At 40.4% G+C, this 14560-nt stretch overlaps 2 protein-coding genes across 5 annotated transcripts; one reads left to right on the top strand and one right to left on the bottom strand.

Moving 5' to 3' along the window:
- Positions 1-3015: 3015 nt before the first annotated feature.
- xkr9 (XK, Kell blood group complex subunit-related family, member 9) lies at positions 3016-6983 on the bottom strand. Of its 4 annotated transcripts, none has more exons than XM_026362993.1 (5): positions 6942-6983; positions 4965-5142; positions 4523-4851; positions 3954-4168; positions 3016-3864 (listed from the first exon to the last, which is right to left on the bottom strand). In XM_026362993.1, the coding sequence occupies exons 3-5, from the start codon at positions 4837-4839 to the stop codon at positions 3236-3238; spliced, it is 1161 nt and encodes a 386-aa protein (XP_026218778.1). In that variant the 5' UTR covers positions 4840-4851; positions 4965-5142; positions 6942-6983; the 3' UTR covers positions 3016-3235. The 4 variants fall into 4 exon arrangements, with proteins under 4 accessions (XP_026218778.1, XP_026218776.1, XP_026218777.1 ...); XM_026362991.1 differs by lacking the exon at positions 6942-6983 and adding an exon at positions 5655-6813 and having other exon boundaries at positions 4965-5147; XM_026362992.1 differs by lacking the exon at positions 6942-6983 and adding an exon at positions 5655-6813.
- An 87-nt stretch (positions 6984-7070) lies between these two features.
- On the top strand, positions 7071-14004 carry tram1 (translocation associated membrane protein 1). The gene is made up of 11 exons (XM_026362994.1): positions 7071-7337; positions 8825-8888; positions 9932-10053; positions 10141-10257; positions 10349-10407; positions 10541-10625; positions 10835-10905; positions 11108-11212; positions 11543-11686; positions 12603-12754; positions 12945-14004. Exons 1-11 carry the CDS (start codon positions 7215-7217, stop codon positions 13013-13015), a joined length of 1113 nt encoding a protein of 370 aa, XP_026218779.1. The 5' UTR covers positions 7071-7214; the 3' UTR covers positions 13016-14004.
- Positions 14005-14560: the final 556 nt, after the last annotated feature.

Genomic DNA, 14560 nt, shown 5'->3' with positions numbered 1-14560 from the left:
TAACATCCTCCTGTTAGCATTTAGGTCAAACTGTGTCACTGTGTGCACAGCAGTAGTCCTCTTATTGTATGATGACAGAAACTCCCTATAAAAATCTTTTTGTGATGCTTTCTCAAAAGGTATCGGCCTGGCACTCCGGTGTTGAACCTACTGTGTGGGTGGGGCTCCTAAATAACTCAAAAATAAAAAACGGACACATATTCCATGACAGTTCCTTTAAATCCCCAGAGAATACAGATATACCCTACTTATACCTAATCATCTATGACTAGTCACTGCGAGTAATTGATGCCTTATGTCAGATTTATGGTAACAACTGACCTCATCTCTAGCATTTTCTGCCTAAGCCTAGATTGACTTTGTTGTTTTAATTCCTGTCATACTACACCAACAGCTATTCCGGAGCAGACGTCCAAATAGTAACAATGGTGGAACTATTGTAGTCAGGATAATGCACTTTACAATATCCTCATTCATGGCATTAGGACTTTATTTACAGAACCCCCTTGGTAATGCAATGCTACGCTGTGATCACACACACCAGCCCACTGTATGTAATTATCCTCTGCCTGTTCTCCAATCTGTCACTGCCCAAACTAATTTGTAAGTGTGCACGTACATTGATTAAAGAAACCTCTGTGCCATTGCAGAAAGGGAGTTTGCATCACTCCCCTCCCTCGTTCCTCCACATTTGGGGAATTCTCCAAGAATCAAGCAAAGCTGCCATGTCAGAATGATCCAGGCAGACATTTACAGATCGCCAATATTGCTAATGCAACTGAGGCGTTGGTGCAACAGTCAAGTCATAATAATTAAAGACATACTGCATCTCAGGACTTCATTAATCATGGTTTATATGGACTTTGAAGCCCTAATGAAAAACAGCCAGACTCTCTGGGTTTATTGTGTCTGTATAAATTGCGGCGATGGCGTACGCCAAGAATACTCTCCCCCCTCCTCCATGAACTGTTGTAACACAGTGTGATGATAGAAAACAAAAGGATGAGAAGTGGTGCAAAGTCTGCAAAGTGGTTATGGAGATGTCAGTGGTCAAGGTTGTTGCATGTGGACGCAGATCGCCGTTGTGTCCGACAAAACTGAGCTGCTGACAGCGATGGCAGTGTGAGCTCACATGGCTTTGCACTTCCCATCTGTGCAACTGTATGTGAGTGATGAGATACAGTAGACGTGTTTTCTGTCTTCTGGCTCGCAGTGTTTTTGATATTTATCTTGCACTTTTGCCTATCATCAACTTTGACTTACTATTAGTTTCTCAGATTCGCACCATGCTCTCCAGCCCTAGTGGAGGTATATTACAGTGAGATGAGAGATCATAGTTTGATGACTGGGTATTAAGCTCTCAGTACCAAAAGTGCAACTTACAGAGTTTGTCATCGCCAGACTTCTCTCTGTTTGTTTTCTCCTAGAGAGAGGGAGGTAATACATTACTCAACACATTTCATCTCAATGGCTTGTGACTGGACTCTGGCAGTGCTTTACTGGCAAGTCGCAACCAAAAGTATGTGTAGTTGGACAAAGCAAAGGAAGACATAGACAGAGAGACTGCCTAAGACTCCAGCTCAGCATGCATGCATCCTCTCCCAATAAAAGCCCCTTTGGCAGGTTTACATTGCATTAGTCTACTCAACCCAAAGAAATATACAGTAGAGAGGAGAGAGGGGAGCATCTATCATCTGAAATTCAAAGGATGAAGTCATCTTATTTCCTCCTTAAGAATAAGTCATACCCACAGGTGCAATATCCACCTTTTGGTTCCCAAATTAGGCAATCAGCGGTATTCTGTCTATTTACTGGATGGAATAAATAACACACACATACACACACATACTGTTATCTATTTCATAGATAATAATCAAAGAGTTAGAGTGTGTCCATCACAGCTCCACAGTAAAACTGGATTCCGTGGGGTGTCTACCTGGCAGTGATTCATTTCCTCTCCAACACAAGTTGTTCCCTTAAATTTGTCCTTTTATGGGGTGCCGCTGACAGAGCACAACTGACAGATGAAAGTTAAAGTGGCCTCTTGGAGTAAACAACTCAGAAAGCTCAGAGTTTGGCTAAATTAAGGGAAGAGAGGGGGGAGGCTGCATGCATCCAAGAGAGCCAAGAAGCATTGTGCTGTGGTTTCTCAGCGTTCCTCCCAGGTGAGCTCACACTGGACCAGCCGAGCACAGCCACCCTCCCCACCTCTGCCACAGCCAGGAAGAAATAGCATCCTCTGTTCTCCGACCTGACTCACAGTATTTTGCTGGTAGTCAAAACAAAATTAGAACTGGTTTGTTTTTTCTAGTTAGCTCATCCATGACCCCTGTGTTCATCGTTTCTGAGGCGAGGTAAATATTGAGTTGCCACCTTTGATTTTCTAAACATTAGAACAAGAATCATTAGTGTGGTAGCTGATAACTATAGTTAAACTCACCGTCAGTAAGATGAAGGTGGTAGTAGGACATGCACTTTAAATAGGATAAATTCAATTTAAGCCTGTGCTGGTCAGCAGTGTTCACACTACATTGTTTTTTTACCAGATTCTGCTGTTTAATTTCTGTTTAACTAAGCATTTTTTGTATCATTTACTATTAATGTCAATCTCAAGAGAGATTTCTGGAGAAGAGAAGGTGAGATAAGGTAGTTAAAACTAACAAAATATGACACGTTCAGGGAAAAGAAGAGTCCGAATGCATCTAAACCTAAAAGATATGTCATACCATTACAGTTTAGAATTTAAATATCGACATAACAAACACTTAATTATTGTGAGAATATATCCAATGTGGCACTGAAAATACTAAGGGAAATATTGTTGCATGTGTTCTGAATAAATCCACCTAGACAATAACGCCATCCTGTGTTGAACATGTGTGTTACAGGCTTAAAGAGAATTATCAGTTGCAGCCAGCAACAATAAAAATTTCACTTTAACTGAATTAATTACAATATATAATCGACTAAATAATTATATCTGATGTCCATTAGGAGACTGGGCTTACATGGATTTAATTGACTTAAATTATCAGATGTCAAAACAAATGCATAATATTCAAGCATTTGTTTTTATCAAAACAAGAATAAATAAAACTAAGTAATTATATTAACTGATACATCAACATACATTTAATTAATTGTATGCACAATATGAGGATAATGGTGTGGTACAGTCTTTCAGAGACACAGTAAGTGTGTATGTGTCTCTGCACTATAATCACAAGGACTAGAATCAAGGTTGTAAAAAGTTCATTATTCTATTTGTGGTCCCTGTTTCTATTCCCACGCCATCCACTTCATCTGCCTGACGCAAGTTCTCCTTGGGATGCAGAAAGAGGTAGTACAACACAAGACTCAGCAGCCCTAACAGTGAGCCTCCGATGATTAAACCACTGACAGTCAGAAAAAACGTGGCTGTCTGCAAATCTGGTTTCAACAAAGCCAGCAGTGATGGAGCCATAATGTTTATAACAGAGTGGAAAATATAATAGAGGATCATGTCGACTTTGGTGTTCTGTCCTTTCACGTTGAAAAAGGTGAATGTCAGGATGACTCCTGTGACCGCCTGGTAGAAGAGCTCATTGCATTTGGATGAACAGAAGCTGGTTTTCTGAAGGTGTGTCCAGGTTGTTCCCAACAGCCAGATGATGGCGAGGGCTATTAAGCTGTAGGTGCTCAGCACGAGGAGGAGGCTATAGCTGAGGACGTGACTAGTAATGGTACAAAGTTTATAGAGGAGGTAGATTGCAGTGGGGAGGCCAGAGGGCATCTCCCTGATATGTGGGAGGGATCTGCGTAAGCAGCGGCGATAGTCCACCAGGGTCCAGGCAACGTTTAGGAAGGAGAAAGCCATGGACAAAACTGAAACAAATGGATAGGTCATTTACATAACAATCATCTAAATATAAAATATGCAGAACATTTGGTAGCATCTCAGTTACTGCACTTACATTGCATAATTGAGTGCTTGTCCTGGCTCAGCACTATGTATAGTTGTAGAAGAAGTTGAGGGACACTCTCCAAGAAAGCCTCAAACAGTCTGAGCATGCTCAGATCAGTGGCCAAGCAAAACAGACGGTGGTGCACAACCATCCTCTGTTCCACTGTATGGTAGTTTGTTGTTGCCCAAATCTCTTTAAATCCCTCCTTCAGTAGGTGGTAATACCTGGCAACAAGTCAATCACAGTGAAAGCTAATTCAAACAAGTTGTTGTCATGTAGTCATCATACTGAGTCATCACTTTCTGCCGCGGCGATGATGCGTTTGGACGCCTCTATCCTAACATTACACTGCAGAGCTTAAATGTGGCTCTTCCACTTTGCACATTCCCTTTGCACAGCATGCCACTGTGCGTGATTGGCATTCTGCACATTGTCAGTCACAAAGATCTTGTCGTAGCCTAAAGAAGTACCTCATGGTTTTGTGCAGATTTTACAGCAACGGCAAGCATTAAGTGCCTTTTTATTAAACTGCAGCGCTCACAGTCAATCACAGGCATCATCTGATGTTCACTCCTTACCTGGTGAAGATGCCCCCGCCAATTAGGTGGAAGACAGTTAGGTCGCATTTGGACATTCCTGCTATTGTCTCTCTTCCTTCTGGGTTTGTCTGAACATCACTCAGGTCGTCGCAGTACCAGGCATAGCTGAAGCTCTGAGTCACCACTTGTCCAGCGAGGACAAACACCACAGTGAGCCCAGTCCAGACATATTCCTTCTCTTGAAAATATTTCAGAGCCAGTAGCGTGTCTGTCAAAATGTCCACCACATTCAAGACGAGTCCACCAATGGTTAATAACCATCGCAGCTTAGTGAACTGAACGACTGAGTGAGACATTTTGTCGTCGCACTGTAAAACATAAAGGAATTTAATAATAGAATTATTATAATAATAGAAAATAACTTTAAACAAACCATTAAATCTAAGTTCAGTGATATTGTTAAGGCAGCAGATGAACTTACATTTTTTTACAGCTTCAACTGACTTAAAGCAGTTTAAGGTGCTGCTGAGACGCTCCGCTCTGTACTGGAAGTAGAAGAGTGGCTGCTTGTGGTCGCTCCGTTCTGATTGGACGTTTCTGAGGAAAACCTGCTTTGGATAGTTTCGTTTTGGACCCCAGTATTTCAGTTGCCATTGTGTCTAATCTGCAAAAGCATTAAGGAGCATTTGAAATTTTGAAATGCAATGTGATTGTAGTCAGCTGTTGTGTCACACTTCTCCTGCCCTTTGAGCTCTGTCATAAACACCTGACATTACAATGCTTAAATGATCATGCTCATTTAGAATGTGATTTTTTTTTCATACTACTGACAAAATGACGTTTATAAGATTTACTGAATCATTGCATGGTCACAAGTGAGGTCACTCTTCATCCTCTGGCTCCAACATAAATATAAACTGGTGGTGAGATGCTCCTATTTCTAAATACTACTGATAACACAGTAATCAGGAGCCAAACTAATTCATTCACAGTGTCAAAATGAGATTAATATTATCTCCACTTTAACAAAAATCTAAGATATTTACATTCTGCTATGTTCTGAGATCACTTACAAATCTCAATTTGATTGCGATACATTACTTCAATGATCAAGTATCAATGGACGGCATCCCGCAAACCTCCAACTACAGTAAAACACAAAAATACTTACCAGTGTTATTTGGCCATGGTAAACAGCTGTGTAAAGGCATAGAAGTAAGTGTTTCTGCACGTGGCATTTCGCTTCTCTTTGCTTGAAGCTCATGACAAGCTCCACCTTACAGACTGTGAACTAATAGAGTGAAGGCAGATAAATGGAATTACATAATAGATAGCCTTTTGTGTTCCCATGGACTTAAGGTGTGTACAGATGTATTTGGGTGACACGTTGAAATTCCAAGTCACAGCCTTACTTCCTTTTCACCACAGAAATATTTTGAATGGACTAAACATGAGTCAGCCAGTGACGAAATGTTATTTCACTTCAGCTGCTGTGAACCCAGAGGGAGACGAGGGTGAGGTTAGACCTTGAACGGTAGCAGTTCCTGTAAATGAAGTACTTACAGTAAGTTGGGGAAGTTAGGGATCAGGAACTATGTAGAACTTATATTTTTTAAGATAAATATTTTTTAACTTAACTTTAATCTCTAGCAACTAAATGCTTGTATGGCCTAACACCAACTTTACTGGTTCACCATATGGACTATATGACCATGTGATACATCACAAGTAGCTTTGCTTTGTGTGTCCTTTATAAGAAATTCCTTAATGTGTGGCCTAATTCAACTTGCATTTCAATCAATTCAAGGATGTGTTTGATTTATTTGTTGTAGTTTTTGTTAACGTGGCCACAGGGGGATAAAAAAATCTCCATTTAGTTCTGTGTGCATTTTAAATGCTTGTACTGCATGTGTGAGGCTATATGTTTGTTTTCTGGCGACGCATGTGGAAACCCTCTCCAGACCTTCTAAGACTGTAGTTCAGACATGTGATCCCCAAAACGGAATCTCTGACAAGCCCGAAGATCTCCAAATACTCCACGACAAGTACAAGTAAAGCACCACGTATACATTACGTATATGCTCCATCGTGATGCTGTCACGTCCTCCTTTGTCTGACAGGTTTTAAAATATGAAAATTATGGCAAACGCGTTTCATAGTCACTCATAAAAAAGCAAGGAACAAAGATGTTTGTTGCTGTAGAGACATAGTGTGAAAGAAAAAAAGGGCTAAAGTGCAGTGGGCTTTAACCCCTTTGTGTACTAACAGGGGTTTAATCCATCATAATATCTGTGTTGTTTAAAATGGTTTATTTTTATAAAAAACTATGTCTACAAAATGTAACTACAACTAAGTACAATGACCTCAAACATGTACTTCAATACAGTACTTGAGTATTATATTATTATATTTCTAAAATCCAGAATACAGGCATTTAGACGTGGGGCGTGCTCCTCACCCTCCAAACCTCTAGGCGGCGACAGAGGGCTCCAGCTGTTTGTCTCCTGTGCGTAAAGAGAGTCGCCGCTCAGGCGCAGCAGCAGCTCTCTCTCTGTGGACCCTCCCACCAGCAGAAGAGTGACACGCCATTCAATTTCAGTCTGACCCTGTGCTCGAAGGAAGCAGGGGAATCGTGCGGTGTCGTCTCGTACCCACGGATAATAAACCCATCTGTTAGAAACCGACTACATCTGCGCCGCGTCAAGCAAAAGTTTGACAGAGCCGCGTCGACATGGGGATCCGGAAAAAAACTACCAAGAACCCGCCGGTGCTGAGCCATGAGTTTGTCATCCAAAACCATGCAGACATTGTTTCCTGTGTTGCTATGGTTTTCCTGCTCGGGCTGATGTTTGAGGTGAGTTCCCGTACACATGTTGAATGGCTTTTCTCTGCTGCTCATGTGGGGGGATGCCCGGCTGGCACAGTGGACCGACCCCCGGTGCACTGGATGCCCAGCACTCCCCATCAGTTTCCTGGGAAAGCGACATGGCTGTCACATCTATTCTTGACACGAACTACTTCCTCCTGTGATCGAAAGTTTTCTGTGAACAGTGGCCTCACTCGTGCTTCCTGTCGGACATGCATTAGGCTTTCATTAAGGTTTAATGGTGTTAACAAGGCGACGAGGGAACTTGTTTCCAACTGGGTGCTTCCCATGGTGAGATCGATATTTCAAATCCTTCGTCCGCAGGCCTGCGGCTCGGTCATAAAAACAAAGTTCACGATGTGCAACGTGATTCAGAGACACCTGGCAGCACGTCGGCAGCTCTGGAAAAACTCTGTCGCTCTCGGTGTTTGCATTGTTGTGCAACACTTTCGACTTGGTCAGTTTATGCGTAGATGTGTTACGTGGCAATCACACAGCGACTCACGGGGCTGTCAGCTCACAAACCCGCTTGCACCAAAACTCAAAGTTGTCCTTGGAGGCAAACAGCCTTATAAACGTGAGTCGACGCTGCGGGACGTCGACCGCACTCCTTTCACGCAACGTGAGCCTCTCTGGGCTCCACGCTGGCCGACTTTCACACACATTTGTGTCTGATTTTTAAGCATGTTCTGCGCTCACTGAAAAGCGGCGCCATTAGCGTCACGTCGGCCATAACAAGAACTGCTTCCTTTTACAAAGTAAAACGTCCACAGTTGTCATTGTAGTAACAGCTGTAATTCTCAGGGCGGCGATGGCAGCATTTCAGATTTGTCGTTTGTGTCTGACGCTTAGATTTTAGTTGCACAGTGCACCAGTGTCTGGCATTTAATATGCAGCTGTTGCCTACGTAGCGCTTTTGTTTTGAAGGAGGAACCCTCGACTTCCGGTTATATCTTTATTATTTGGAGTTGATAAAGTGATTAATCCGCTTTTTCTGCTGCTTCTCCAGAACAGTTGCTGGTTTATAAACTTTATTCAGCCTCCACTTGTCTTGCCCATATCTAAATATATTGATGATTGTTTTTATTCACAAAGATAGCTTTAAAAGCCTGCAGTATATTCCTATACATATGTACATTAAATACAAAATAATATACAATATTCTTTTTTATAAAAGTAGTTGAAATGTGTTAATAATAGTGCATAATATCCATATGGTTTTGTAGTATTAGGGGATCAGCCTCTACTAAGATAAAGAATTTAGTGATATTAAAAACAGTATGTTGACTTAAGTCTCACTTGCACTACTCTATTACAGACCTTGCTGGGATGCAGTGATATGTAAATGCTGTGATTCAAGAGTGTAAAATGTTTTGACTTTGTAGTAAAAATAGATAATTGCAGATTTGTCTGATTCTGAAGTGACATACGTGCACGCTCTAATTACTTCTCTTTTTTTATGTCTTTGTACACAGGTCACCTCAAGGTTTGCAGTGTTATTCATAACTGTTCAGTACAATGTCACCATATCAACAAATGGTAAGTTAAGGACTAAATTGCGACTGTAAAAGACTTGGTGGTGGTGGCAACAACAGATGATGTGTTTTAAGATTAATAGCGCAAGTATTCTCTCAGCGTTGTCTTGCTGGAAGCCTCTCATTTGGATTCTAGAGCGGTACTTGTGTGGCCTTACATAAACCCATTTGAGAGCTCTCTTTTTTTTTCTCTCTCTCTCTCTCTCCTTTGGAGCTAAATTTAGTCTGTCTGATTTATAAAGTTCTCTTGTGGCAAGGTTGTGCCAGGCAAATTTGGGCTAAGGTGTAATATAGGCCTCTCAATTCAAGTCTTGCTCATTTCAAGGTTAACAAATTCTTAGCCGACTTCACAGACACTGTTGAAAGAGTGTACGACCACAGAGCTTATTCGGACTCTGTTGTACAACCTGGATGTTTGCAGGCTTCAAGCTGGCAATTCAGTTCTTATCAGAGAGACCTTACCACTTACTCAGTTCTGTAACTTATTTACAGGCTGTATCTAATAAGACAAACAACCTGTAGCGCCTAAATCTCGTTGCAGTCAAACACATTCAATAATACCATTGTGTTTTTTCATTACTGTTGCTGACTTTTATAGATGATTGGATTAATTTCTTTATGTGGGTTCATAAAGCATTGGTTCAGGCTTTTTCAAACAGTTTGTTTTTATCTTTTTCTCTTGACTTACAACACATATTCCTCTTTGGTTCACAGATGTTAAGTTGGAGGCTGTAGAGATAATGTGCAGGTTTAGAAAGACAGAGTCTGGGCGTGTGAAAATGATTGTGCTGAAATACACTATGACTGGCATTTTCACTGTGGTGTAATACTGCACCGTCGAGACTCAGTATTGCAAACACCTTGCCTCAGGAATTAAAGTTATTAAACATGTAAATCACTTGGCGTGGCAGTTCATGTTAAGGATCAAAACCTTGTGCAAGCTGGAGGCAGCTGGCATTAATAGATTGCCATGTATATAATTATTTTTTATTTTTTTAACATTGTGGTCAATGTGATGACTCTGCATTATGCCTGCTTGTGTTACAGAAGGCCTAGAGGAGACAGCTGTGAGCCACTTTCACAATGGCATCAAAGACTTGGCCACAATCTTTTTCTACATGCTTGTGGCCATTATCATGCATGCCATTATCCAGGAGTATGTGCTGGATGTAAGTCAAACAGCCAGACAATCAAATACTCTGCCATACTGTAATCTCTAAGAGCAGTTAACCATTTACTGTTGTTCATCTTTGCAGAAAATCAACCGGAAGAAGCACTTCTCTAAAACCAAGCACAGCAAGTTCAATGAGTCGGGCCAGCTCAGTGCATTCTACCTATTCTCCTTTGGCTGGGGCACAAGCATCCTGCTGTCTGTACGTACTGAAGTGAAACTGACATTGTTCTTGTTTACAAAAGCCCCAAAACTAATAGCTCCATCAACTAATTTGACTTCCTTCTTGGTAGGAAAATTTCCTGTCCAATCCAGTCACCCTGTGGGAGGGCTATCCCCACACACTGATGCCGTAAGTGCCATACACAGCATAATGTAAAATACAAAGGGGAGGAACTGCATTTTTTCCCTCTGTGTTTATTTATTATTATTAATTTATTGTGGTTTTGCGCTACTAATGCATTTTAACTATTGCTTTCATACAGATTCCAAATGAAATTCTACTACATTTGTCAGCTGGGTTACTGGTTACATACTCTCCCTGAACTGTACTTCCAAAAGACAAAGAAGGCAAGTGTGTGTTTGTCATCTTGAAACACACTGTATGATGTACTGTAGCTACTGTTTGCACCCTGGGGCTATTTCCTGTTTGATTTCCTTGGTTATGTTGCATTGTTTCAAATAATCATACTCATCTGGTTTAATTCTATGTGCAGAGCCACACTGCTGTAAATATTTTGACCATTTTTGGCCTCCCATTCCGTGTGTTTACTTTTTAGGAGGATATTCCACGCCAACTTGTGTACATCTTCCTGTACCTCGTTCACATTGCAGGCGCCTACATTCTGAAGTAAGAGCCGCTGTCTCAGAAAAGCTGAAATTACGTGTGATTACACAGAATGTGTTTGTATAATGACTTTTAGGAGAAAGTTACAAGTAAAGTAGCATTGTGTGCTGTCTGAACTGAAGCTCAACACTCTCTAGTATTGTCACATTATATATTTTTCCTATCATCTGTAATACAAAAGAATCACGTCTGCTCTGTTTTTCAGTTTGAACCATCTGGGTCTGGTTCTGCTTGTGTTGCATTACTTTGTTGAACTAGTCTTCCACATTTCCCGTCTGGTTTACTTCAGCAACGAGAACAGACAGTTGGGGTGAGTTCTTATCTTCTCCTTTTTAAGGATTTCAGATTGTGTATACTCTGTGTATACTCTGTGTGTGTGTGTGTGTATACTGTGTGTGTGTGTTTGTGTGTGTTTGTGTGTGTTTGTGTGTGTTTGTGTGTGTGTGTGTGTTTGTGTGTGTGTGTGTGTGTGTGTGTGTGTGTGTGTGTGTGTGTGTGTGTGTGTGTGTGTGTGTGTGTGTGTGTGTGTGTGTGTGTGTGTGTGTGAACCATTTGTATGCATATAAAAACAAATCAATGAAATATTTACTCAAGTATTAAAGGTGACAAAGTTTGAATGCATCTTCTTCTTCCCTTCCAGTTTCACCATATGGGCTATCTTGTTTGTCCTTGGACGACTGCTCACGCTGTCCTTGTCTGTCCTTACCATTGGCTTCGGCCTCGCCACAGCTGAAAATCAAGGCTTTGATTTGGCTGCAGGAAACTTCAATATCCTTTTTGTTCGGTGAGTGTATCTAAGAGGAGAAATTGAACTTCTAATCCGGAAACAATATTTTCTAATCCTCTAACAGAACTGGAATAATTCTGTTCAGATAATCTGCAATTTATTATTTATCAGAAGTGTTGGGGAAGGTACTCTGGAAGCATGTAATTGGCTTGAAAGCTACCAATGACTTTATATTGCAAGAAGTTGAACTACAGCAAAGCTACACTAGGAAGAATTCTAGTCTGGTTAACTACAGCTACTTAGAAAAAGTCATTCAAACTATTTTGTAAAAACAAAAAGGTAGCTACTTAAAACCACAATAAGAAAAAGAATATAGTTTAACTACCAGCAAACTACGGCAAATATAGATACATTAGTAGTTTATATGTAGTTCACTATTCCCCAAAACTGTTCATATGATCATAAAATCCCAGCTCTAAACTATAGCTTTCTGTGTTACATTTTAATATTCTCTGCAGAGTTGCAGTTGAATCAGTGGACAGTTTAATGCAATATGAGCATCATCTGTCAAATCAGGTTAGGAATTTATTGAAGAATAAAGGAATAAGGGGGTCTTTCTGGACACAAGTTCGATATTCACACAGGAAGAGTGCCATTGTAGAAGAGGGAGGCAGTTCTTCACCAGCTCCAGTAAATTGTATGAGATGCAACCACAGGGCATCTCCACATGGAAAGCCAAGTGAAGGATTTCTTCAACTGCTGGACTCAGATTATCTTTACACACAATCAAAATCTGTTTCACTGAAGTTATCAAAACATATTGTGGAAGAATTGTGAGAGGAAAAACAAAACAATAATACAAGTTGGATATACAGTTGTATTTCTATATATTGATGACTAATAGAAATCTGAGGGTTGTTACACTTACTTCAGCAGAAGTTTTACTTGATTACCTGCTCTGTGTCTCCACTAGGATAACTGTCCTGGCCGCCATCTGCCTTACTCAGGCCTTCATGATGTGGAAATTTATCAACTTTCAGCTGCGTCGGTGGAGAGAGCATGCCCAAGCTCAGACCTTGAAAAAGAAACAAGTTCCTTCCAAGAGCAAATCAAAGAAAGACAAAGGTAAGGGAACGAGGACAAATGAAGTGCAAAAACGCTGACTCACTATAAATTTAAGTAGTAGAATGTATAACAAAACATTCAAATAGGGCAAATGAAGGAGAAGAAAACCAGCAAGTCTCAAAGTATGACATAATAAATTGTTGAAGTCTTCTTTACATGGGACTAACTTGGTTTTGCCTTTTGTTTTTAGTCAATGGAGTAAATGGAGTGAACTCCCATGGAGCCGATTCACCGAGAGCAAGAAAAGAAAAGTCGTCATAGATAGTGTCCCATCAGCCCTTCTCACCCCATTCTCAAAGAACCATCTCTCCCTGTGCCTCTGTGGCTGTGTCAGACCAACAGACCCTCCAGCTCCCACCATTATGTGCATTTTTAGCTCCCACACAGAACTGACCTCCCAGCTGGACTTCAAGGACCAGAATGCTTTAGTTTTTGCTTGTCACCTGTCGCCCAGCATGACTTGATTTGAGAATCATTGCTCAGCTGTGCCATTTGGATGAAATGAAAATACATTCAGAAATAAACTCAAAAAAAGACCTTATTTAAGAAGTGCCTATCGATGAGGAGTGTTTTATACGTAGTGTGTAATTTTAAAATTTCAGGAATGATGGCTTCAGTGTTTAATGTTTCTCCTAAGTCAGGTAATTTTATGCTTTTTTTTTCTCCACATAGTGTATATTCCAGTTTGTGTTTTGTTTCCTTTTTTCATGTATTTATAACTACAAGCTAAGCTCCTCTTCTTTGCCACTAGCTCCTTTCCCTCTTTGGAAGCATTTTTGCAGACACCGCATGGAGTTTATGAATCTCATTGTAACGTCTCTTGTATTGAGAGGAGCTTGCACACAGTCTTGTTACAATCAGCTTTTTTAAGACACCACAGACTGTACAGACCCATTAAGCAAGACATAATTACAGTGTTTCTATCATGCCACTCACCAGTAGACATCCTCTCCACCCCTGCCCACTATTGACTGTGCCAAATGAGCCTGATTGACTGTTGATATATGCCTTTTACCTACCTACATGCCATAAATTGAATTTGCAATCTATGGAGTGGCGTCAGCTGTATTGTAATAATCGGTCACCTAGGTAATGTTGGTTGATTCTGAAGAATAACTCCACTAACTAAGTCTAAGTACACAGTAGTGAGTCTTGGTTGCCTCCAGTAGTATATCAGCAGTGCATGTGATTTTTCTCAACTTGTTCTAAGGGTTTTTCCTGCGATGGAATAAAATGTTTTGCTGAAAGAAGAGCAATCAAAATAGTTATTTGGCTAATAATATTGTTGACTGTACACAATTTATGTAAACAAACAAAGTAAAGGACAAAATAAGGTCAGTGAATTAGTGTTTCAGATTGAGGGTAAACCTTTTACTTAATTGGCATTTTGATGCAGTGATTTCCTAACGGAAATTGTAAGAAGTTTGAGTGATAAATGGAGAATAGTTGAATTTCACTTGTATTTGTCACTTGTATTTGTATGCAGAAAATCAAAATGGGTGTTAAAAGCCTCCCCCCCTGCAATAGTCTCAGTAAGCCAAACCCTAAAAACATTTGTAAATCACTTGATTTACTCTATTTTATCATACTTTATTCAGTTAGATTGAATGCTTTTTCAATACAAAGTTAGGATTGGTACATCTCTCTGTGCCCAAAAATAAAATACTGACGTCTTCAGTTACATATTTATTGTTTTGACAGTGCAAAAGAATAACATTTAAACATATTTTGTAGAGAAACCGAAGTGAGCTTTAAAAAGATGACATGATGTGTCTATTATTGCTAAAACCTGCAAAATTCACAAAA

Source organism: Anabas testudineus, chromosome 2 (genome assembly GCF_900324465.2).
Source record: "Anabas testudineus chromosome 2, fAnaTes1.2, whole genome shotgun sequence".
Classification (NCBI taxonomy): Eukaryota; Metazoa; Chordata; class Actinopteri; order Anabantiformes; family Anabantidae; genus Anabas; species Anabas testudineus.
The sequence above is the reverse complement of the archived record's forward strand: the minus strand, read 5'-3'. Positions and strand labels throughout refer to the sequence as shown.